Source organism: Salvelinus alpinus, chromosome 20 (assembly GCF_045679555.1).
Source record: "Salvelinus alpinus chromosome 20, SLU_Salpinus.1, whole genome shotgun sequence".
In the NCBI taxonomy this organism is placed as follows: Eukaryota; Metazoa; Chordata; class Actinopteri; order Salmoniformes; family Salmonidae; genus Salvelinus; species Salvelinus alpinus.
Window position 1 is genome coordinate 39,117,203 of NC_092105.1, and position 25,599 is coordinate 39,142,801.

Here is a 25,599-nt window from a genome sequence, read left to right on the forward strand (position 1 = left end):
TTAACATTGTCTTAAAGTAACTGTCCAGTGAAAATCTCCCTTTTAAAAGTTCATATTCTGTTAACTCATACCCAAATAATGTTGTTGACTCATTTTATACTCGTATTTTTGGCCAAAGCATAAATTGGAGGGGGAAAAAACACTTTAAAAAACCCACTTCAAACTTGTATCTCAAACAGAGCGTTTAAAAAATGCTTGCTATTTCCTCATAGAGGATTATGTCATCCTCCTGAAGAGGCCCAGCTGGCCAATCAATAGTCTACTCTCATTAATATTTTTAATGACCAGTATCCGCCCACACTATTCGAACACAGAAAATAGGTTTTTTGACAGTACAATTGGAAGGAAAACTATTTAACACATATTTCATAGAAATCTGGAAACATTGGACAGTTACTTTAATAGAGGTCCACAATCAGTAATATAGGGTGATTATCATAGAGATTATGTTGGAGAGGTGGTGGGCATCTGTGCGTCTGTGGCAGAACCTCAAACTGATAAGACGGGCACAGCTCAAAGCTTGACGTGCATGTTCAATACAGTTACTAAACCTGCTGGTTAGGGCGGAAGGTAGCCTAGCGGTTAGAGTGTTGGGCCAGTAACAGAAAGGTTGCTGGTTTGAATACCTGAGCCGTTAAGGTGAAACATCTGTTGATGTGTCCTTGAGCAAGGCACTTAACCCTAATTTTCTCCAGGGGTGCTGTACTACTATGGCTGACCCTGTAAAACAACACATTTCACTGCACCTATTTGGCGTATGTGACAATATAACATATTTTTTGGGGGGGGTTAGCAGAAAAATAATTGAATCCGTTTTATAAGAGCACTTGTAGACCAAACTGTTCTTATTACTAATTTAGTCTATGGATTAAGATTATACCTCCTTTACACATACTCTTCCAGATTGTACATGTATACACTGAGCATACCAAACATTAGGAACACCTTCCTAATATTGAGTTGCACCCCGCCCCAAACTGTTGAGCGTGAAAAACCCAGCAAAGTTGCAGTTCTTGACACAAACTGGCACCTACTACCATACCCCGTTCAAAGGCACTTAAATATTTTGTCTTGCCCATTCATCCTCTGAATGGCACACACACAATCCATGTCTCAATTGTCTCAAGGCTTAAAAATCCTTGTTTAACCTGTCTCCTCCCATTCATCTACACTGATTGAAGTGGATTTGAAGTGGAATGAATCAATAAGCAATCATAGATTTCACCTGGATGCACCTGGTCAGTATATGTCATGAAAAGAGCAGGTGTTCATAATGTTTTGTACACTCAGTGTATATACAATATTCAATTAGGGTAAAAACGCTGTTTGGCTTTTATTGTCATTAATCTTCTCATGGAGGCAGCTCTGCAGAGTGGTCACTAGCGTGACCAATAAGGGATCATAGCTTTCACCTGTATTCACCTGGTCAGTCTATGTTATGGAAAGAGCAGGTGTTCTTAATGTTTTGTGTACTCAGTGTATAATACATAGCCAGCTAGTTTACTGTGTGATGCAGTATGCTATGTTCCCTAATCTGAGGTATCAAGTGCCAATCGCTCGCTAGTAAGCCTGCTGTTTCAAGCAACAGGAGTGTTAGACACCCTAAATCTAAAGTAGGAAAAATAAGGAGTTGATAAGTATTATATTGCAGCCACCAAAGCATGCCAGTTAGCAACGCATCATGTTTCTCACCCCCAAAAATATTTCTGCATGTAGACTTGGTTGACTTGGAGAAGGTCAGTTCATTGCACAAAGGCTGAGCCCAACTCAGGATGACATGCTCCTGGGTTACCATACTCTTATCACTACCATAATCTTTTTCTCAATCTGGTACGAGGGTTCAAGGGTGAGAGTTTAAGCGGAAGTGGTGAGAGAGAAGCCAGGGCCATATTGTTGGCCGCAGCCTTTGTGCCATGGCTGGCCACACCCACCTGGATGGCCAGGCTCCGCCCTAGAGCAGAGCAGGACTCCTGGACCCGCCCACACCAGCTGCCATTGCTGCCTGCTTCACAGACCTGGTACAGACACGGCGCATTGAGCTGCATGACCCACCACGCACATCAATAGTGCCACCTCCCACTGGCCTACTATTGAAACAGGTGCATGACAGACTGCTAGAAGCCCCACATCAAGCCACATTACGGGGAGGTTATGCATAACTCTCCTGTTGGTGTTATCTTGTTGTTGGTGTTGTTGTCGTTGTTGTTGTTGTTGTTGATGTGTTGTTGTTGTCTCCTCTTTCCCCCTTTAATAGAGTACATTTTTGTTGGCTCTCTCTCCCCCCAGATGGTAATGTTTTGAATGGAACTAATGTATTTTCCTGTCAGAGATGGTAATGAGAGATTCGTGTCCTATCCTTGTCCTTGTGTTTTGGAAAGCTAACTGTATGCCACATGGACAAGCACAGACTCTTCTCATTGCCTCCAGCACCATATTATGGTTGCACATTTGAAACACAAAATGGATGTCATTACAATGCAGAAGAATTGACTCATAGGTCAACCTGAAAGACTTAACAACAGCAATACACATACCAATAGTGAACATATCAAATCAACCTAGGGGATCTAGTGACCTCACTGAAGCACGTAGCTGCAGGGAGCAGTCCAGTACGAAAGGAACAGATATGGCTCCTGTTGTCTAAGAGATGAGTGTGGCTGCTTCTCCACGGTGCACTGACTGTACCACCATCATCAGTAATATACCATGTATTGATCCCTGTCTTCTTTCCCCAACTCTCCCCTGAACGTGAAGAAATGTGAAGAAGCGACGGTACGACCCCAACGCCAGTGCCATATAAGGCCGGAGGAGAGGTCGAAGGGCACAGAGGGATCCTCTGGACTGCACTTACAGCTGCTGATTTTTGGCATTAGATTTACTTGAAAAAGAAATAGAGGACAATTTAACAAATTCCATCTTAGTCATGTAGAAATGCAGCCTTTTTCAACCCCATCCTGATCTCTAGAGCCACAGAACTCCTCTCCTTTTCCTTTCATCGTTAGTGCCAGTGCACAGGCGTTCAGGCGGAACTCACACCATTATATTCTCTCACCAGGCATGATTTCCCGCACAGAGCGTGCAGCTCGCTGGCTCTGGCATGAGGGGCCCTCGCTAAAGGACTTTGCATGGCTACCAAAGCTATGAACGACACACAGCAAATCAAAAAAAAGAAGAGAGAAATCACTACTGAATCGTCAAATGGAGGAGATAGCCTCATTAAAAAACAAACCCGGTGGTACCCTGACAAGGCTCCTCCTCCTTAGGTCACCACAATGAGAGGAAGAGGGCTGCATGCTAGAACCCAAATGGGAAATGCAGACCACATTCAATAAATTTAAGTATATAACGGGCAACATTGTACATAAAAGAGGAGAACGAGTTCAGATTCTGAATTATAACATATCATTTTACACTGACACACTCTGCTTCTGTTTTATCTTTAAGCATGTTGTATAGCGGGTGTTTTTGGCAATGTTAATGAAAAACAGTAACGCAATTATGATTTGGGCCAAAATGCTATGGATAACCAGACAATGTCATAATCTGTCTATTAGGTGTTACCACACGCTACATTCTGTATTTATCCAATATAGAGGTCAAGGGTCAGGTTCAGTATACACAGTACAGATGAGAGGTCAGATTTAGGGGTCTACATGTGTCTTCTCTAGAGGTCAGGGCACAGCGATGATGACAGAAAGATAGATCGCAGATTATCCAGTCTATGACTGACGTCATGGGGTTCCTTAAGTACTTCCAGTAGTGACTCAAAAGCCAAAGAATCAATCACGTGGAATGTTTGGATGTTGTCGCACACAGAGCACTTTCCCCTTTGTCTGCAATCTGTGTGCCTCTCCCTCCCAGTGCTGCAGACAGGCATGCAGTGTGTCCCTGCAGATTAGTCCCACCTGTGTTATCAGGTGGTGTCACTATTTAACAGTCCTCATCAACACCCACTATACTGGCTAGCTTGGCGCTCTCCATAAACTCTTACTAGAAATCAAGTTCAGCTCTACTGGTACGCTGCATGCATTCACACTATAGTGGGCTTATAATTCTATAAGGGAGTCCCAAAATCCGCAAGCTAAAATACGCTACAAAAGATAGGTGCATGTCAACAAACAAAACATTTAACTTTTATTTCTATGCAAAGAAAGATATTGCACAAACTTATGGGTTATTAAATGTAATAATGATATCAGTATAAACATGGAACAAAAACCTTTGCAAATCAGACAACCTTTTGTATTCGGCCACTCCCACATCTCGTTTCATTTAGCTTCAAAGTACTGAAATAAAGAATGGAAAAGCATAATTGAATTCACATGTCCAAGTGAAAAGTGAAAGAACATCCTTTTACGTTTGTGGAATCGAAGGAAAATATTATTTTTGTGTGTTTTTCCACCAATCTAAGATGACATTTCTAATCTGACATACTGTATGTGCCGAGGCCTCAACAGGTTACTTTTCCAGGACTTTAGTTTCCAGCCCAGCTGACAGACAGACAGTTGGTGTGTTCCAGGTGCTGCCATAGCACTGGCATTGTGTAAACCTCCATATTAGTCATCATCTCGTGTCCCTATCAACACTGCATCATGTACAGTTGGACCGACGAATAAACTACTGAAGTATTTTATCCAAGAGCCTCTGTCTTTCTTTTTAGCCTTAGAACTGTAGAACTGTGCTTAAAGGTCCAGTCCAGTCAAAATCGGGATTTTTCCTGTGCTTTACATATACACTGCTCAAAAAATAAAGGGAACACTTAAACAACACAATGTAACTCCAAGTCAATCACACTTCTGTGAAATCAAACTGTCCACTTAGGAAGCAACACTGATTGACAATAAATTTCACATGCTGTTGTGCAAATGGAATAGACAACAGGTGGAAATTATAGGCAATTAGCAAGACACCCTCAATAAAGGAGTGGTTCTGCAGGTGGTGACCACAGACCACTTCTCAGTTCCTATGCTTCCTGGCTGATGTTTTGGTCACTTTTGAATGCTGGCGGTGCTTTCACTCTAGTGGTAGCATGAGACGGAGTCTACAACCCACACAAGTGGCTCAGGTAGTGCAGCTCATCCAGGATGGCACATCAATGCGAGCTGTGGCAAGAAGGTTTGCTGTGTCTGTCAGCGTAGTGTCCAGAGCATGGAGGCGCTACCAGGAGACAGGCCAGTACATCAGGAGACGTGGAGGAGACCGTAGTGTCACGAACCGGCTCAAAGCCCGTAACAAAAGGGAGACAACGTGGAGATAAGGAGTAACAAAATATATTTATTTAAAATAAAGTAACCTAAATGCAATTAACAATGGTGTGTGTAATCAGTAATCAGTAGTGTAAGTGAGTGTTTTGCATGCATGAATGTGATAATGCGGTGTGTTGAAAGGTGCTAAAGCAAACAACCAAAAAGTCACAAAAAACCACAACAAAATCTATTACGGTGTCTGCATGGAGAGAGTCTCCTCCATGAATGGGGAAGTGGTATATTTATCCTGGGAGACACCGGGCCCAGGTGTTTCCCATGTAGCTGACGACCCTCCCAACTCCGCCCACCGACATCCTAATAAGGAAACAAGAACAAAGAGAGAATACGGCAGACAGAGTGGGAGGGTCGTCACAGTAGGAGGGCAACAACCCAGCAGTAGGACCCCTACCTCCGCCTTTGTGCAAGGAGGAGCAGGAGGAGCACTGCCAGAGCCCTGTAAAATGACCTCCAGCAGGCCACAAATGTGCATGTGTCTTCTCAAACGGTCAGAAACAGACTCCATGAGGGTGGTATGAGGGCCCGACGTCCACAGGTGGAGGTTGTGCTTACAGCCCAACACCGTGCAGGACGTTTGGCATTTGCCAGAGAACACCAAGATTGGCAAATTCGCCACTGGCGCCCTGTGCTCTTCACAGATGAAAGCAGGTTCACACTGAGCACGTGACAGACGTGACAGAGTCTGGAGACGCCGTGGAGAACGTTCTGCTGCCTGCAACATCCTCCAGCATGACCGGTTTGGCGGTGGGTCAGTCATGGTGTGGGGTGGCATTTCTTTGGGGGGCCGCACAGCCCTCCATGTGCTCGCCAGAGGTAGCCTGACTGCCATTAGGTACCGAGATGAGATCCTCAGACCCCTTGTGAGACCATATGCTGGTGCGGTTGGCCCTGGGTTCCTCCTAATGCAAGACAATGCTAGACCTCATGTGGCTGGAGTGTGTCAGCAGTTCCTGCAAGAGGAAGGCATTGATGCTATGGACTGGCCCGCCCGTTCCCCAGACCTGAATCCAATTGAGCACATCTGGGACATCATGTCTCGCTCCATCCACCAGTTGCACCACAGACTGTCCAGGAGTTGGCGGATGCTTTAGTCCAGGTCTGGGAGGAGATCCCTCAGGAGACCATCCGCCACCTCATCAGGAGCATGCCCAGGCGTTGTAGGGAGGTTATACAGGCACGTGGAGGCCACACACACTACTGAGCCTCATTTTGACTTGTTTTAAGGACATTACATCAAAGTTGGATCAGCCTGTAGTGTGGTTTTCCACTTTAATTTTGAGTGTGACTCCAAATCCAGACCTCCATGGGTTGATAAATTTGATTTCCATTGATCATTTTGTTGTCAGCACATTTAACTATGTAAAGAAAAAAGTATTTAATAAGAATATTTCATTCATTCAGATCTAGGATGTGTTATTTTAGTGTTCCCTTAATTTTTTTGAGCAGTGTATTTCCACACTATGAGGTTGGGAATAAAAATGTTAAATTGGGAAAATTATGATAATGTTGTTTTAGTGTAAGAGCTGTTTGAAAAGACCGGCAGAAATGTAAGCCTGATTTGGTGGGATGGAGTTTTGGCCTGCCTGGCGACATCACCAGGCGGTATAATTTATTAGATCAATAACAAAGAGAGTTTCAAACCTCTCTGCTAATAACAGCTAGTTTTTAGGTTACATATCCCCCCCACTAAGCTCGTCCAATTAGGCCCCTCACTCAGACCACTCCCAGACAGTCCCAGCACAATTATTGCTTGAGAAATTGCTCTTAGCTAAGAAGCAATTATTTTTCATTTTGACCATTTCTATCAAGTGTCAGTGTGCAGCGGATAGGACGGAGTCAGGCGCAGGACACAGAACTGAGTAAAAACGTACTTTACTCGGAAAATCACAAACAAATTCCATACAGGGAAAAATATTACAGCTCGACACAAAAGAGCGACTACTTAACAAAGAACAAACACGCACAAAACTATGTGGGAGCCAGAGGGTTAAATTTGGAATAAATTATAACGTAATGGAAACCAGGTGTGTACAATCAAGACAAAACAAATGGAAAAAGGAACGTAGATCGGTGGCGGCTAGAAAGCCGATGACGTCGACCGCCGAACGCCGCCCGAACAAGGAGAGGCACCAACTTCGGCGGAAGTCGTGACAATTTCAATTTTTTTAATAACAGTAAGGTACTTAATTGTTACCCAGAAACGATTTGATATTGAGATAAAAACAGATGCATTGGGCCTTTAAATAATGCAGTCAAGCTATAAAAGTGTAGTAGAGAATGAATACGAGGTTAGAGCATGTTGTACTGTGCTTGAGTCTGTATATAAATCCATCATGTGATACTGACCACCTCCTGTTCTCAGACGTGTGTGATATGAACTTTGAGCGTATTATAAACATGTAGGTAGGCCCTGTGTCATGAAGAGACCGAGTCATCAGCCAGGAAGTGCAGCTCAAACTCAAACTAAATAAAGTCCTCCAAAGTGTTGTAGCTTTTGTCACATATGTACAGTGTAACAAAACCTTTCCAAATGTTTATACCATCTAATGAATAATGATTCCTAAACTTCCTGCCTATAATCACTCTAACATTATGATTTGAACTTTAATATTCCCAATTTTACTGAGGTGATTGCTTCCTTTAATTGAAAGACCATTCTAGTGTCTTATCCAGTCAAAACACCAAAGAGAGAAAAGGTGGAACTTCCATCATAAAACCTCTCTTAATGCGTCATTAGAAGGATGAATGACTTGGTGGTAGCCCACTGCAGCCCACTTATCTATGGCTTCTCACTAAGGCTGCAATTAACTCCCAGATCACGCATGCATGTGGCATTTCACTAAAAGCATCGGCACACTGCTTATGTAGCACACCAGTACTCCCGTGTGTTTCGTCTGCACTGGAACCGGAAATAAGGACTTTCCAAGTTGACCCAGAGTCAGATCTCCTGCTGTCTTCCTTTCAGTGACTCTTCAGCTTGAATGAAACTGGGCTGTACTCATGGCTGTGCAGCAGTCTGACTCATTCACTCAGGAATATGGTTATACCCGAACTGCTTGAAATTGTAGTTATCCCTGAGATGTGATTTAGGATATGCAAATTATCCTAGAAGTTCTGTAAGAAATTCTGATATCTGAATAAAGTAACGGTTCTTTGCACAAGGTTGCAAATAGAGGAGATCCCCCCCCCCCCCCCAAAAAAAAAAAAAATGTTGGGTAAAAACAACCAATTGTTGCATTATAAATCGGGTCAGTTTTTACTAACCTATGACCTACTCAGTAAACATGTATCATGATTAAAACATGCAACAGAAAGTAATCAACCAAATAGCCTGTTTCATGAACGTGTTTACTTGCTTACTCCCGGACTTGCTTTCTTACCAAGAAATATGTAATATAATATCTCTGAAAGGTTTAGTCACAATTCCTGTTGTTTTGTTAATACAAGCTTTAACCACAGACCAGAGGCCTAATCCAAGGTTGTTCATAAAACCACCTTTTCAGTTCTTAACAAAGTTTATTCAGATGGTTTATTAATATATTAATGAAATATTTAGTTTTTATTTATTATGTTTTTGTATAGGCGATTTAAAAACAAAGGAACAGATTGATGCACTGCCAAAGAGGAAGGTCTAGGTTATAGCCTCTGTGGAAATGAAAGAACCCTCCCTCCAGTGTAAAATTCCTGAAGAATGATGTGTAACAATGTACATTTCAATTCACATTTTATGCAAATGATGAATCCGTCCAATAGAAATCAGCATGTGACAGTCAGACAGTGTTCAATCACTTCCATTGGAAAGCTAATAAACTATTTGGCCGTCCCCCTTAGATAGACTGACGTACTGTATTTGAGAGCAAACAGATGCGCATCTAAACATCGAGGGCTGCACAAACTACATCACTCTACAAAAGGTAAGTCCCTGTTTTGCACCTGTTGTATTTTATGAGCTTTTTCGTGTATATTTAATAAAAACCTGAAATTAGAACGTTTTGTTTAAGAAATATTTGTTGCCAGGTTAATCTTGCAAAATGTACTTTATTCGAAATAAAGCAGTTTAAAATAAAAGCTTAGTAGGCCTTTCACTTTTATGATATTTCCTCACACAACAGTTATATGCCTATTCTTCATCAATATTTGGCATGTTATTTATTTAAAAAATCATAATTCAAAATAGAATGCCTAATATTTGTTCGGAACATATTACTTTATTTGGATTTTATGGAAACATAACTATGTTTTAATCTTTACCATTTCAAGGGAAAAGTTTATTCTGAGAACGTGTAAATTCCTATGGGCTATCTTTAACAATAGCCTAATTCAAATATCCATTCTGAAAACAGAATGCAGTGATAACATTATGTTTGATTGATGTCATTCATGTTTTACTAACACTTACATTCTGTCTCAACGCAGATGGATACTACAATCCTCAACATGTATCTGGCTACAGTGCTGCTCATGGGCTGTGTATGTGTGGTACCTCTCCAAGGTCAGAAGCCAGGACAGGTGGACCCCCTGACTCTGAGCAGGGCATCACAGTGCTGGACCTCCTCCTCAGAACTCCTGCTGGAGATGCGCTCCCCGAGGATCGCTGACACCGTGCCTGCCTTCTGGGATCTGATGGTGTTCCTCAAGTCGTCAGACAACAGGAAGCACAGTGCTCTATTCTGGGACCTGGCCCAGGTCTTCTGGGACATCTATGTGGATTGTGTCCTGTCCCGGACCCATGGGCTGGGGAGGCGGCAGCTAACTTGGCCCCATGAGCAGATCACTGCAATGCGCTCACTCGTCACTGACAGTAAGTACCTGTCTCTGACACTTTTCTCTCCAGTTTACAGTTTGGGCATGGATACTTGTTAAGGAGCCGAGTTAGGCTCTGTCTGTGTGTACAGGATACATGTTCTATTGCAACTGATATCAAGGCTGATCTGGTGCCATAATTATAACACAGAAGTAGCCTATAAATGTGTGTTGTGAGATAATAACTGCTATGTTGTGTGTTGCTGTACATATCATTGATTAGTAAATTGCAAGTCATTGTTAAAAGATAATTATTATGAGACGATGGGATCTTATCTGTACCCATTACCATGCTTAAATCTCTGAATGAAACATATTCACCACTAGTAATGAATCGGTTTTTCTGACTTTATCTTGCAGAATCTTTTGTTCAGGACTCACAGACGAACGTCTCCAAACTGAAGGAGTCATCTCAGGGATGGCTAAAGATCCAGGTTCAGCACTTTGGACCAGGCATTTTAAATCACATCATTCGTACCAGGGGGATCAAGAGTAGATCTATTCTTTAACCACGCATTATAATTCAACCAAGTCCATATGTCCTATTGACTTTTTCTACCTTTGATGTGTTGAATAAAAATATTACATTCAGAGTACTTCTCTAAGTGTATGTTGTGTGTATGACAATGCATGGATGCCACTGTACGTTTGTGAGGATTATGGTGACTCATCTGTATTAATTACAGCTACATTGCAACATTTGGAGAGGGTGAGACCATTGGTTGAAAATATTGAAACGGGGCGTATCCTATGAAATTGGCTCGAAGTACTGTACTGACTTCTCGCCACTTGTATCGAAACCTCCCGATACTTTCAAGGAAATAAAATGACTTGTAGTTGTTATCGGGAAGAAGACAGGATCTTTGGAAAAAATTGATATTCCTGTAGTTTATGTTACCTCCAAAAGTACAGGTAGGCCTATTTGGACTTGAAATATCAGGACGCACATTTACACTTCGAACGCACTATTATTCCTAGCTGAGGAACGCTCAACTCCGTCCTTCAGGTATACTTTCCCCAAACTTGTTCTTGGGTGAGACATTTGTTCTAATTAAACAGTAAAACAATAGTATTATACACTGTATAGCCTTTTTGGACAGTGTGTTATTTTTTATTGGACAGAGTGTGTGGCTTGTTATGGGTGAATTCATGTAGATTTGTCATGGTTTCTCATTCTCAACTTTACGTCTATAATAATGTGGGCTAAATCCGGGTGTACACTATATGACTTTCAGAATCCTAACATCGCTGAGCCTCTCACATTAGACGTCTTTTATGTCACTAAACGATGTGGCACAGACAGTGGTCACACACTGCAAGATATTTTACTTGGTCGTGAGGATTGTTGATACCACGCTATCTCGCAAAAAACATTGTTTGTGCACTTCAGAGCTGTAACGATTTGACGCTTTGGTTAATTAAAGGCAAGTACAAAGTGCAGACGCATACTAGTAGTAGTCAACGCTCCGGTTCGTGAGTCTACGCCTTCTAGGTGATGCGAAACAACGTCATCATCTCACTGCTTTCTTCTCTGGCGAGCTTGCATTGGCTGTCGTTGATCATTGTTCTCAAAACTTGTCAGGGCACATCTCACACTACAAGAACATTGCAGATTGTGTGCTGCTAAAGTCAAACGTTTGAAAATATCTTCGAAGTCTGGGATTCCTGAAAGATCGGTATCCCTCGGATTGTGTCTCTGAGCGGCTCATATTAAACCAGCGTCCGTGACGGCCGCGCGCCCAGATTAGGCAACGACATTGGGATTTTTGTCTCCGATCTTAAAAACTTCTCTGGGACAGCTAAATCGGGGCCAAAAAACGTGTAGTGTACACCCGGTTTAAGAGACATATTACTGTTTTATGTAATTATGTGAGCAAAATCTTCTAGTGTTTTAAGTATGAGCTCTTCTATAGAATATAAATGTTTTGCAATGGTTTCCTCTCTGATTTTTATGCGGCTGGAAATTTAATTCTAGAAAATAATTATGCTGGGACAAATTAGAAAATTCACTGAGGCCACTAGGGGTCCCCATCCCCCTGAAAGTTGCTGCACTAGAGGACTGGGCTAATTGATATTTTCAACTGACATTATATTAATACCATGTACAGAGATGGTAAATTCACAATATGTATTTATAGATATCAAACATAGCAATCATATTGGTATTTCGACAGGAGATGGATTTCCAAAGGCTGCTGTTGCAGGTGGAACAAGCCCTGAGCAGTGAAGAAGTACAAGCACTTGCATTTCTTTGCAAAGATTTACTGGATAAAGACCTGAACTCAGTGACCACAGCTAGTAAACTCTTCTCTCTTCTGACGGACCAAGAACTGTTATCCCCTGATCAACCTTACTTGCTTGCTGACCTACTACTCACCATCCAGAGGCACAGCTTGATGCGAGGCCTTGGCCTCAACAACCAGCTACCAACAACCAGTAGACACATCTCTCCTTATAGGTGAATATATAGGCCACATTTACTATAACCTCATCCCCAGGCTTAGTGTTGTCGGAAGTGGCTGGGAATTAAATGATTACTACATCTGAATCCATACATCTTCCCCCACAATTGAATACAGACAAAGATAACTACCCACTCATGACACGAATATAAACACTTGTTGTGTTACAGTTGATCACTTCATATACTGTACTGTAATATGATGTTCTCTGAAAAGTGAATGACACATTGTATCTAACCATCTGCAGAAAGCTGCTGTATAACCTGTCAGAGAACATCACTAGAGATGAGTTGAGGGAGATCAAGTTCTTGTTGTGGAATGAACTCCCTCGTAGAAAACTGGAGGACAACCTGGTGAGTATGTCAGAACAGTCTAAAATTCAATATGTGTTGTCCAGAGTAGGGCAGTAACCTTTTATTTAGTGCAATATAATTAGAAAGAATGCTTATCTTAATGGACCAGCTGACGTTACACATTTTGCTTCATTCTTTCAGACTACCTTGCAATTATTCCTGGAAATGGAGAAAATGGATATTTTGAGCATCATAAAACTAAACACTCTTGAAAGCATTTTTGAAAGTGTCTGCCCCATGTTGAACACAACAATCAAAAAGTATAAGACACAGAATTCCTTAGCTGGTAAATCACTTATATGCTGAACAATCCAATCCCTTGCCTGTCAATCATTTAGAACAGGGATATGACTGAGATGTTTTATGCTATTCAATCAAAAACCAGGAACTCAAGAGACAGGGGTGGGACAGTTAAGACCAAGATCTGTGTCTGACGCTCATCCAGGAATCCAGGTAACATACAATTCTCATCAGCACTCCTTTTTATTTCTTACATTATCTTGATATCCAGGACACATGGACACATTTCAGTTCATATCTTGATCAGCTACTACAGTATAATCCTCACAGACTCTCATGCCTGTTTTATTTGTTTTCCTTCAGGCTGCCTCCATGCTTCCAAAGAGGCCTGTCTCTTGTGAAGTATCAGGTAGATAGGAGCTGTCACTATCCACTGGGCACAAACTGGTTGAATCAACGTTGAATCACCTCCTACTAGAGAGTAGATCTGCAGCTGTTCATTTGGTCTCCCATCCAGGGTTTTAACCAAGCCCAGCTTTTATATTTGTTACTGACTACTATTAATGTGCTATCGTGAGAATGATTTTTGAGTGACCTCTTAAAAACGAAATATATTCACTTTTGCTATCAAAGTCATTCCAATAGGTAGGTTTAACAGAGCAAATGAAATGGGACCATACGTTATCAGTCATATATCATCAATGATGCTATTCAGGACTATATAGCTTTAACAAAGTCATCAACAGCTATTGTTTCAATTCAACCCAGAATTCAACAACAAAAATAGACAATACATATGCTTAGGGTTTCAAGCTTTGGTTGATTTCAAGTGTAATCTTCAAGTTAATCATTAATATGTTGGATTCACATCTCCATCTCAACCAAAAAGTTGAAGAGTATAACTAATTCTAATGAAACTTTATTCAAAGTGCTTTTAATTTTTGATTAGATTAGATTTAGTACTATTCTTTAACTTGAATTTGTGGTTGAGATGGAGATGTGAATCCAACCTATCAATTATTAATTTGTGTAATATCAACATTTGAAGGAGATGTCTCTCCTGCTTGGATAGCTCCATCTGTACCACTGAATTAGCCTGGCTTTAATTCCACTTTGTCTACAAATTAATCATTGATATGTTGGATTCACGTCTCCATCAACCGAAAATCAAAATGAAAGAGTAGGGCTAAATCAAACTTGAAATGTACTTTAAATAAAGTTTCATTTGATTTAGTCCTATTCTTTAACTTTGATTATAGGTTGAGATGGAGACGTGAATCTAACATATACATTATTGATTTGTAGACAAGATGGAATTTGTTGACCATCAAACAAAATTCAATATCACTTTTGCAATACAGTCAATAGCCTATTAACTTGTCGACAAGTTAACAAATGATGTTGGATCTCCAACTAATCCAAAAAAAGTTAAAGAATGGGATTAAGCCAGTGGCTCTAATGAAACTATCCAAGCATTAAATGTTGATATTTGGTTGCAATTGTCAACCAAACACAATTCAATATTAATTTTGTAATACAGTAAATTGCCGAAAGTGAAAAATATCTTACAAACTAATGTAACAGTATTTATTCAACCTTAAAATGGGTAACACATCCATGGCCACATTTTGACGTTACTGTAACTATAAATGTCTTCTTATGTAATCACATTAAGCGTGCATGTTCAAGATAGCATGAATAGGTCTGTGGAGAACTTCACAATTGCTGTAATAATCTGTGCAGAATCTCGAACTGCATTGATCGCTTGCACTATGTACTTATTATGCAATATCAACTGCAATCCAAGTCATTTGGTTGTGCTATTAGATAAAGCACAGTGATAACATATCAAGTTGTGTAAATACAAAATATGTGACTTTGTTTTGCTTTTTAATGGTTGAAAGTGTGGTGATAACACATTTAGATGACAACTAGACCAAAAATCAGACATTGTTTTCCCATTGAAATTTGGTTGTGCTTTTAGATGGTTGAAAGCATAGTGATAAAGCTTTGGGAATTCCACACATTTCTGGCAGTCTTTTTGACTTGGTGAAATCTCATTGATCAACGCCTCAACCAAATATTACCCAAATTTCAACGTTGAAATGACACGATGTGCCCAGTGGGTACTGTCAATGTCAAATCTTCTTCAGTATGTTATAACATGCTCACCTTCCATTTTCTTGTTGTCTTAGTTGAACAGTATGACCATTCTGACGAGACTCTCATTCCCCACACTTACTTCTCGAGTTCACAGCCTTCAGCCAAGGTAGGTGTCTAATGTTCAGTCCAGGTTTTGGGGCCACACTTATTTGCTGTATATGCTGCATTGGAGCATACAGCATACATCAACAGGAACACCCCACCTGTCTTTACATCAGAGGCCATGGCCATCCCTTATGTCTGTGTAGTAACTTGTCATTACCTCTTCTTCCATTCACAGGTAACCTCTCTGAATCAATCTGACACCTCTCTGGGTAAGTCCCACACTGAACATGCTGTGCTGCCCTCTACCCTTGTTCTCTGTTTTGGAGAACAGTGCAGAACTCACATGACCTTTTTGTGTCATCTTGGTCTATCCACACAACAGATGCTCGGAGAGTCCCATATTTGATGGATGCAGGACTTTCACACGGGCTGAGTCTCCTAAGTACCAATGGGGACAACTGTGCTGCTCCCATTAAAGGTCAATTGAGAATGTATAATGCCAATCTGCAAAAGGGGCCTGCTGACTCTTACCTTTCCTACTCACTCTGTTGGCTCACTGGCCTCACTGTTTAATGTTAGCTGTATCATTGATGCATTCTTACCTGATCCATGTCTTCTCTCACATAGAGTATCATCATGTTTCATCCACATCCTCATTTGGAGACAGTAAGAACTTTGGCCCAGCAGATCCTCAGACAGGAAACACCAAAAGAGAGGTTTCTCTTATAATTATCTTTTTAAAGGAGCATTGACAAAGTCATGTCAGTGCCTGTTTTTACTGAAAACTGACTGTAATGTATAGATTATTTTAGGTACACTAGTTGTTTCTGGGATTATGGATTTGTATATGACGTACAGTGCATTCGGAAGGTATTCAGACTTCTTGACTTTTTCCAGATTTTTTTACGTTACAGCCTTATTCTAAAATTGATGAAATTGTGTTTTTCCCCTCATCAAACTACACACAATACCCCATAATGACAAAGAAAAAACAGTTTTTTCTAATGTTTTGCAAATATATATATAAAAAAAGCTGAAATATCACATTTACATAAGTATTCAGACCCTTTACCCAGTACTTTGTTGAAGCACCTTTGGAAGTGATTACAGCCTCGAGTATTCTTGGGTTTGACGCTACAAACTTGGCACACCTGTATTTGGGGAGTTTCTCCCACTCTTCTCTGCAGATCCTCTCAAGCTCTGTCAGGTTGGATGGGGAGCATCGCTGCACAGCTATTTTCAGGTCTCTCCAGAGATGTTTGATCTGGTTCAAGTCCAGGCTCTGGCTGGGCCACTGAAGGAAATTCAGAGACTTGGAAGGTGAACCTTCGCCCCAGTCTTAGTTCCTGGTCACCTCCCTGACCAAGGCCCTTCTCCCCCGATTGCTTAATTTGACCGGGCGGCCAGCTGTAGGAAGAATCTTGGTGGTTCCAAACTTCTTCCATTTAAGAATGATGGAGGCCACTGTGTTCTTGGGGACCTTCAATGTTCCAGACATTTTTTGGTACCCTTCCCAAGATCAGTGCCTCGACACAATCCTGTCTCAGAGATCTACGGACAATTCCTTCGACCTCATGGCTTGGTTTTTGCTCTGACATGCACTGTCAACTGTGGGACCTTATATAGACAGATGTGTGCCTTTCCAAATCATGTAAAATCAATTGAATTTACCACAGGTGGACTCCAATCAATTTGTAGAAACATCTCAAGGATGATAAATGGAAACAGGATGCACCTGAACTCAATTTTCGAGTCTCATAGCAAAGGGTTTGAATACTTATGTGAATAAGGTATTTCTGTTTTTCTGTTTAATACATTTGCAAACATTTCTAAAACCCTGTTTTCGCTTCGTCATTATGGGGTCTTGATGAGAAAATAGTTTTATTTAATACATTTTAGAACAAGGCTGTAACGTAACAAAATGTGGAAAAGGTCAAGGGGTCTGAATATTTTCCGAATGCTCTATATGTGTTTTCTTTCTGTAGGAACTGGGAGAATATTCTATGACAGGAAAGAAGAGAGGTTTCTGTCTGATCATTAACAACCACGACTTTAGAAATTCCCCTCAACCGTTAAAAGACAGAGAGGGAACACACATTGACAAAAGTAAGATCATCTTTACTTGTAATACTTACTATACTGAAATACTTCCAATACCTGTATGTTGGTTGCTTTTGAAGAAGCAGGGCTAAACCACAACCACTTGTATGTGTTTGTGTTTTAGAGAGTTTGGTGAGTGTGTTTAAGTGGCTGGGCTTTGAGACACAGACTGAGCCAGACTGCAGTCGGGAGAAGATACTGTCTCTACTTGCGGAGCTGCGCAACCGGGATCACAGCCAGATGGACTGCCTGGTGTGCTGCGTTCTGAGCCACGGCCTAGAGGGAGGTGTTTACGGGGTGGACGGGCTGGAGGTCAGTGTCAGGGAGCTCACAGAGCCCTTCTCTGGACTGGAGTGCAGCTCACTGAGGGACAAGCCCAAGCTGTTCTTCATCCAGGCCTGTCAGGGCAACAAGGAGCAAAAGCAAGTGTTCATCCAGTCTGATGGCCCAGGACCAAGCTCTACTACCACCAGCTCTATCTGCACTGATGCAGTGGTACACAGAGACTCCATTCCCACTGATGCTGACTTCCTTCTGGGCATGGCCACCGTCCCTCACTTTGCCTCTTTTAGAGACAAGAGGCAGGGCACTTGGTTCATCCAGTCGTTGTGCCAGAACCTCATCGACTTGGTGCCCAGGTTAGTGCTCAGAGATATGGTCTCTCTGTTGTTAGATTCTGCCATCAGTACACAGTGAAATATGACATACAGATGTGAGGGTATTGTTGGTAAATTAATATTTAATATTATATTAAATATTATATATTTAATTTCCTCTCATTGTTCTCTCTCTGTCCAGTGGGTATGACTTGCTGTCCATCCTGACCAAGGTGAATGATGATGTCAGCAGGAAGACAAATGGCATTAAGAAGCAGATGCCCCAGCCTGCATACTCACTCAGAAAGAGGGTGGTCTTTCCCATTCCCAAAGAACATCCTCCCAGACTATGTGAGCCACAGGCATTGGCTTGAGACCACTAGAGCAGATTTCTTTAATGGTCGTCACCTTTCCCATCTATTCAGGGACTGATTCAGAAACTAGTTGAGTGGACTCTCACCGACGATATTAATCAATGGCGAAAAGACTAGTACTTGAATAGCACTGCCCTAGACTGAGAGACTGTCTCCACACTCCTGTCTACACTGCACACCTCGGGGATCCTCAAGTATAAACTGCTGTGTTTTTCCAAAACTGAATGTTAACTGTTTTTTACACCTTATATAAAAAATGAAATTCAATATACATATATCCAAAGAACTGTAAATGGAACATTTCAGGAATTTTTAAAAAGGGTATTTTTAAATGTAGAGAAAAAGCAAGAACAACCGAAGAGCACTTAATATGCAATGTTTTCCACGTGTTTTTTCTAAATGGTCTATTTCTTACTCCCTTGCACATTGACTTCCTAAATGAATACAAAATAACATTTTCAATCAATATTGATCATTTTGTTGTTGCTGCTGTTTCAATACATCACAGTGTACTCCTTGACACCACATGTCATACAACACATTTAAGACAAATTCTATGACAGAAGAATAAAAAATATGTTCACACGTGTATTGGTGTGGTCATGAGTTGCACTATGGCTCTGTTGGTTCTTGCGTGATGCATGACATGCGTCTTGGTCCAAGCTGGCTTGGATTTTTCCCGAAGTCTGACATACGACAGGTCTGTCACAACAACAAGATAGCCATCACTAGCAGGTTTGAACAGAAACTTCAGTGACAGTTTCTCTGGATGAAGAGGATACATTGAGTATCAGTAGCTCACCACAATATCCAGTTGCTCTTGTGTCTGGTGATAAGCTGTTCTCAACAAACTGATGGTTACATCCTTCTCTGTCAGCTCACCAGCTAGTACCTAGAAAGCCACACACACTCAGTCACTTCAGAGGTAAACTATCCCATTGTCCGAACCACCTTTAAGTCAAATTCAGGTTAACATTGGTAGCAACAATCCTCCTCTGACCTGAATCTCCTCCTCAAACCTGGTCTGGAGTTCTGCCATTTCTGCCTCAAAGGCCTTTCTTTGGTTATCCTTTTCCTGCTCACTTTTGTTCAGCTGCTCACGTGCTGTCAGAGATGAGAAATATACCATTTCTAAATATCAACACTGAAACTGAGGAGCTGTATAATAACTCTACTTTGCACAATTGTTAATAACCTCACAATGCATCAGTTGGTCCATGAGATGCCTTTCCTGCTCCTCTTTCCAGCTGTTCTCCTTCCTTAGCCAGCTGCTACGCATCTCCTCAAATATACTGTCCTAGAGCAGTAGGGAAAAAACTAAATTTTAGTTTTCAATAAATAAATCTACCTTTTTTTGCAGTACATTTCACTGAAAAAATATGAAACGCCAAGTTCTGACTGGTGCCATCTGGCAACAGGTGGCAAGGCTAATTCACCTTGTATGTGCGGAAGGAGCTTTTGAGGAAGTCATAATCTTTCTCCAGCAGGGCTGTGAGGGTTGACGAGCAAAGAAAGGGTGTGAGTGATAGGGACAGGTAGAAGAGATACAGTATTAGTTAGACTGTTAGGCTGCCGCAAGTCATTGTTTCTTGTTTAATACCACATCTCTCCTCTGCACAGCCCTTCTCCCCCTCCAGAGTCTTGGTATGGAGGGTCACCAAAGCACTGATCTCTGATCTGTGGGCCTGCATTAGCTGCCTGTAAATCAACGGGAAGTGGTGACTGGGAATCACCTCTTTGTCAAAAGACCTTATTCCAATTTGACAGTCTAGCATGAAAGGACGCCACCTCTGCTAGCTGTGTGGGGCATAAAGTACCTACTCAATCTCCTGTTGTTGCTGCTGCCTAACTCTCTCAGCTCTCCGCTCTGCTTCGTCCAACAGCTGTGAAACAGAGACATGATGAAGTCAGAAGGAGTCAGAGGTTCTCTTTAGATGACCATGTTGGAGAAACTATCTAGATATCTCACCGCACGGCAGCTGTGCTGGTGGGACCGCCGTTCATCCTTTAGGAGGTCTGTCAGTTTCCCCATCTGCTCCTGCATGTCCTGCAAAAAACCCTGCCTAGAGAACACAAAGGCAATAAGCCAAGCATGTAAAGGCCAATAACTCTGTAATCCAGAAGAGCAGATTTCATGCACAGAATGTTACTATCCATGTCAAACTACCCAAATCAACTATATCAATGGTATTTGAATGAGTTCTGTGCTTTGAGTGACATATACTGACAACTGACTAAATACAGGGAAATTAAAAACTCACATGTCCATAGTTTGGGAAACCCAGTAGTCCACTAGGCCTGAGGACTACACTGTGCAAGTTCTCAGGTTTTTTGCTGGGATTCTAATATGAGGTCATAATTAACTTCTAGCTTCTCACAAACTTTACTGTTCCAGTAATCTCTGTTAATCCAGAAGTCAAATATTTCTCAGTCTATACGCAGAATCTGACCATTGGAGATTACTGTTCCAGAATTTGAGAAAAAATCATTTCTGGGAATGAATCAAGCTTTACGCATCCCTAAAGTCACTAGACACATAAGCATGTTACAGACTGACCAAGTGGGAAAGAAATCAGGGGCACGTGTTTAAAAATACTAAATATATACTGTTTTTAATATATAATGTAATACTACTAGCCACCTGGCAATTTTATGAAGTTGGCGTTAGCTAGCTCAGATAGGTTCCCAGGTTCCCAATCTCATAACTAGATACACTATATGACCGAAAGTATGTGGACACAAATCAAATCAAATGTATTTATATAGCCCTTCTTACATCAGCTGATATATCAAAGTGCTGTACAGAAACCCAGCCTAAAACCCCAAACAGTAAGCAATGCAGGTGTAGAAGCACGGTGGCTAAGAAAAACTCCCTAGAAAGGACAAAACCTATAAAGAAACCTAGAGAGGAACCAGGTTATGAGTGGTGGCCAGTCCTCTTCTGGCTGTGCCGAGTGGAGATTATAACAGAACATGGCCAAGATGTTCAAATGTTCATAAATGACCAGCATGGTCAAATAATAGTAATCACACTGAACAGGTCAGGGTTCAATAGCCGCAGGCAGAACAGTTGAAACTGGAGCAGCAGCACGGCCAGGTGGACTGGGGACAGCAAGGAGTCATCATGCCAGATATAGATATATACAGATATAACAGACTGAACCTAGCCCCCCGACACATAAACTACTGCAGCATAAATACATGACACCTGCTCGTCAAACATCTCCAAAATCATGGGCATTAATACAGAGCTGGTTCCCTCTTTGCTGCTATAACAGCCTCCACTCTTCTGGGAAGGCTTTCCACTAGATGTTGGAACATTGCTGTGGGGACTTGCTTCCATTCAACCACAAGTGCATTAGTGAGGTTGGGCACTGATGTTGGGCGATTAGGCCTGGCTCAAAGTCGGCGTTCCAAATCATCCCAAAGGGCTCTGTGCAGGCCAGTAAAGTTCTTCCACACCGATCTCAACAAACCATTTCTGTATGGACCTCGCTTTTTCTGCACGGGGGCATTGTCATGCTGAAACAGGAAAGGGACTTCCCCAAACAGTTGCCACAAAGTTGGAAGCACAGAATCATCTAGAATGTCATTGTATGCTGTAGTGTTAAGATTTCCCTTCACTGTAACTAAGGGGCCTAGCCTGAACAATGAAAAACAGCCCCAGACCATTATTCCTCCTACACCAAACTTTACAGTTGGCACTATGTATTCGGGCAGTTAGCATTCTCCTGACTTCCGCCAAATCCAGATTCGTCCGTCGGACTGCCAGATGGTGAAGCGTGATTCATCACTCCAGAGAACGCATTTCCACTGCTCTAGTGTCCAATAAACAAGCTTTACACCACTCCAACCGACACTTGGCATTGTGCATGGTGATCTTAGGCTTGTGTGCAGCTGCTTGGCCATGGAAACCAATTTCATGAAGCTTCATGAAACAGTTATTGTGCTGACATTGCTTCCAGAGGCAGTTTGGTACTCGTGAGTGTTGCAACAGGAAAGGAACACTCCCCATCCAACCCGACAGAGCTTGAGAGGATCTGCAGAGAAGAATGGGAGAAACTCCCCTCTCCATTTTAGAATAAGGGTGTCATGTAACAAAATGTGGAAAAAGTCAAAGGGTCTGAAAACTTTCCGAATGCACTGTATCTACTGCTTGGATATTTCCATCTGAGCCACTGGCTTAATCACATTCTTTAACTTTTATTTTTGGTTGAGTTGGAGACATTAATCCAACATATCAATTGTTGACTTGTCGACAAGTTAAATAGGCTATTTATTGTATTTCAAAAGTAATATTGAATTATGTTTGGTTGTCAACACAACCAAATATCAACATTTGAAGGAGATGTTTCTATCGTTTGAATCTGTGCCACTGATTTAGTCTGGCTTTATTCCAGTTTGTCTACAAATTGATATGTTGGATTAACGTCTTCATCTCAACCAAAAATCTAAGTTAAAGGAGACGACTAAATCAAATCAAGCTTTAAATGCACTTTAAATAAAGTTTTATTTGACTTAGTCCTATTCTTTAACTTAGATTTTTATTTGAGATGGAGACGTGAATCCAACATGTCAATCATTCATTTGAAGACAAACTGGAATTAAAGCCAGACTAAGACGGTGGCACAGATGTAACTCTCCAAGCAGAAGATACATCTCCTTGCGTTGACAACCAAACACAATTCAATATCACTAAATATCAACAACCAGAGCTTGAACCCCTAGGCCTATTGTATTGTCTATTTCTTTTGTTGAATTGAAACAATAGCTGTTGATGTCTTTGTTAATGCTATATAGTCCTGAATAGCATCATTGATGATATATGACTGATAACGTATGGTCCCATTTCATTTGCTCTGTTAAACCTACCTATTGGAATGACTTTGATAGCATCAGTGAATCTATTTAGTTTTTAAGTGGAGATCTCTCAACAATCATTGGTAATATTCAGTGACAAATATCATAGCTAGGCTTGGTTAAAGCCCTGGATAGGAGACCAAATGGTAGCTGTAGATAGATCAACTCTCCAGTAGGATGCGCTGCCCAACCTATTGTTTTTTCTTCTGATAGTGGATATAAGGTTGAAGATCTGACCTTGTTTAAAGGTACAAATTCAACATATTTTATTTATTTCACCTTTATTTAACCAGGTAGGCAAGTTGAGAACAAGTTCTCATTTACAATTGCGACCTGGCCAAGATAAAGCAAAGCAGTTCGACACATACAACAACACAGTTACACATGGAGTAAAACAAACATACAGTCAATAATACAGTAGAAAAATAAGTATATATACAATGTGAGCAAATGAGGTGAGATAAGGGAGGTAAAGGTAAAAAAAGGCCATGGTGGCGAAGTAAATACAATATAGCAAGTAAAACACTGGAATGGTAGATTTGCAGTGGAAGAATGTGCAAAGTAGAAATAGAAATAATGGGGTGCAAAGGAGCTAAATAAATAAATAAATACAGTAGGGGAAGAGGTAGTTGTTTGGGCTAAATTATAGATGGGCTATGTACAGGTGCAGTAATCTATGAGCTGCTCTGACAGCTGGTGCTTAAAGCTAGTGAGGGAGATAAGTGTTTCCAGTTTCAGAGATTTTTGTAGTTCGTTCCAGTCATTGGCAGCAGAGAACTGGAAGGAGAGGCGGCCAAAGGAGGAATTGGCTTTGGGGGTGACCAGAGAGATATACCTGCTGGAGCGCATGCTACTGGTGGGTGCTGCTATGGTGACCAGCGAGCTGAGATAAGGGGGGACTTTACCTAGCAGGGTCTTGTAGATGACCTTATATGAGGTTTATGTTGAAATTTGGTTACCACGAGGACATCATCCTGTTGACATTTCACCCTTAAAACAAGTTTTTTCAAACAGTTTTTTCAAATCCAATGTATTTTCCATGTATATCACAACAATTTGACAAATTACGTTGGGAAAGCTGAATTCTCTTGCTAGAAAATGTCATTTCTAGTGCTCCTCATTAAACCAGTAGATGCCAGTATTCACCTATTTTCTGACGTCTAAACGGGTTCCGTGGGACGTCCTAATGCTGAAGTCACCCCAATGACGTTGACATTTCAAACGGTTAAGGTAACACTTACGAGAAAAGGTTGCAGTATACCTGCAGTATACTACAAATACTGCGTCCAAAATACCACAGTCGACTGCAGTTTCAAACTTCAATGTTTTTTTTAAAGGGAAGGGTACGGGTTAGGTTTGGAGCAGCATTTCCCAAATTCGGTCCTGGGGACCCTAAGGGTTGCACATTTTGTTATTTGACCTAGCACTACACAGTTGATTCAAATAATCCAAGCTTGATAATGAGTTCATTATTTAAATCAGCTGTGTAGTGCTAAACCAAAATGTACACCACTTGGGGTCCCAAGGACTGAGTTAGTGAAGCGCTGGGTTAGGGTTTACGGTAGGGACGTCCGAAGGATTCCTTATAGCACTAACCATTATCTGAAATCCAACTCATATATTCACAATATCCCATTTTCAATGTACTACAACTGCGGAAAAATATTTATTTGACCTGGTGAACCGGATGTTGTTGATCAGTTGTCGAATGATCAAATCGGATTAGTGTCATGGGAGGACCCAACACTAGCTGGATCCTATCCACATTAAGAATTCCGGTTTCCGGATTTTGCCTTCAAAATAAAAGTTTGCGGTAAAACGTGTATGATAAGAACATTTTTCCCCCCCCCCAGCGTTGCATAGTGCATAATTTCAAAAGTATGTGAAAAAAAATTAAAACATTGTATAACGACACGGTGTAAAAATCTAAAATAAAGAGAATTACTACTTTATATACGATAAAGATTATTATAAGGTGGAGCTTAAGTAAATGAATGTCAAGAACTTAATAGCCTACTGGTAAACATTTTTTTATAAATCATTATTTTGATTGTATGATCCTTGTTTATTTACTGGTGCTATTGTTCAAGGATGCAATTTTGAAATGTAATGTTTAAGAAAAGTATTTTTGTTGTATTGCACAAACAAATTGCACCATGCAGGAAAATAAAATGATCATGTGTCCATAAAACCAGGGTTCAGTCTACTCACTATAGTCCCTAGAATACAAATCAGATGAGTTTTAACAAAAAGCTAGGTCATAGGAAGTGTTGGACTTTTACGGAGTGTTGCTGGCCTTTTACTCCGTCCATCACATTGGCCACAATGCAAATCACTGT

General features: G+C 41.1%; 4 protein-coding genes across 8 annotated transcripts in view; 3 read left to right on the plus strand and 1 right to left on the minus strand.

Annotated features, from left to right (window-relative positions):
• The window catches only part of LOC139546828 (disintegrin and metalloproteinase domain-containing protein 23-like), a 35,994-nt gene extending 31,361 nt beyond the window's left edge, over nt 1–4,633 (plus strand). For 2 of the 3 annotated variants that reach the window (XM_071355666.1, XM_071355665.1), the window contains exon 26: nt 2,755–4,633. In XM_071355666.1, the coding sequence (XP_071211767.1) occupies nt 2,755–2,800 (46 nt within the window). In that variant the 3' untranslated portion in view covers nt 2,801–4,633. Of the gene's footprint in view, nt 1–1,837; nt 2,100–2,754 lie in introns of all 3 variants that reach the window. The other variant, XR_011669276.1, reaches the window with a different exon arrangement.
• A 5,047-nt stretch (nt 4,634–9,680) lies between these two features.
• LOC139547116 (protein FAM237A-like) lies at nt 9,681–10,660 on the plus strand. Its single transcript, XM_071356155.1, has 2 exons — nt 9,681–10,065; nt 10,428–10,660. The coding sequence occupies exons 1-2, from the start codon at nt 9,681–9,683 to the stop codon at nt 10,574–10,576; spliced, it is 534 nt and encodes a 177-aa protein (XP_071212256.1). The 3' UTR covers nt 10,577–10,660.
• Nucleotides 10,661–10,851: 191 nt separating this feature from the next.
• Nucleotides 10,852–19,017, plus strand: LOC139546830 (caspase-8-like). Of its 3 annotated transcripts, none has more exons than XM_071355669.1 (13): nt 10,852–11,100; nt 12,242–12,525; nt 12,777–12,882; nt 13,024–13,168; nt 13,268–13,335; nt 13,486–13,531; nt 15,318–15,391; nt 15,566–15,599; nt 15,713–15,808; nt 15,958–16,046; nt 17,316–17,436; nt 17,555–18,068; nt 18,229–19,017. In XM_071355669.1, the coding sequence occupies exons 2-13, from the start codon at nt 12,245–12,247 to the stop codon at nt 18,398–18,400; spliced, it is 1,746 nt and encodes a 581-aa protein (XP_071211770.1). In that variant the 5' UTR covers nt 10,852–11,100; nt 12,242–12,244; the 3' UTR covers nt 18,401–19,017. The 3 variants fall into 3 exon arrangements, with proteins under 3 accessions (XP_071211770.1, XP_071211769.1, XP_071211768.1); XM_071355668.1 differs by having other exon boundaries at nt 10,852–11,073; XM_071355667.1 differs by having other exon boundaries at nt 10,852–10,979.
• Nucleotides 18,708–21,215, minus strand: LOC139546831 (flagellum-associated coiled-coil domain-containing protein 1-like). Its single transcript, XM_071355670.1, has 8 exons — nt 20,370–21,215; nt 20,222–20,283; nt 20,001–20,098; nt 19,837–19,889; nt 19,601–19,697; nt 19,401–19,504; nt 19,203–19,292; nt 18,708–19,102 (listed from the first exon to the last, which is right to left on the minus strand). The coding sequence occupies exons 1-8, from the start codon at nt 20,442–20,444 to the stop codon at nt 19,013–19,015; spliced, it is 669 nt and encodes a 222-aa protein (XP_071211771.1). The 5' UTR covers nt 20,445–21,215; the 3' UTR covers nt 18,708–19,012.
• Nucleotides 21,216–25,599: the final 4,384 nt, after the last annotated feature.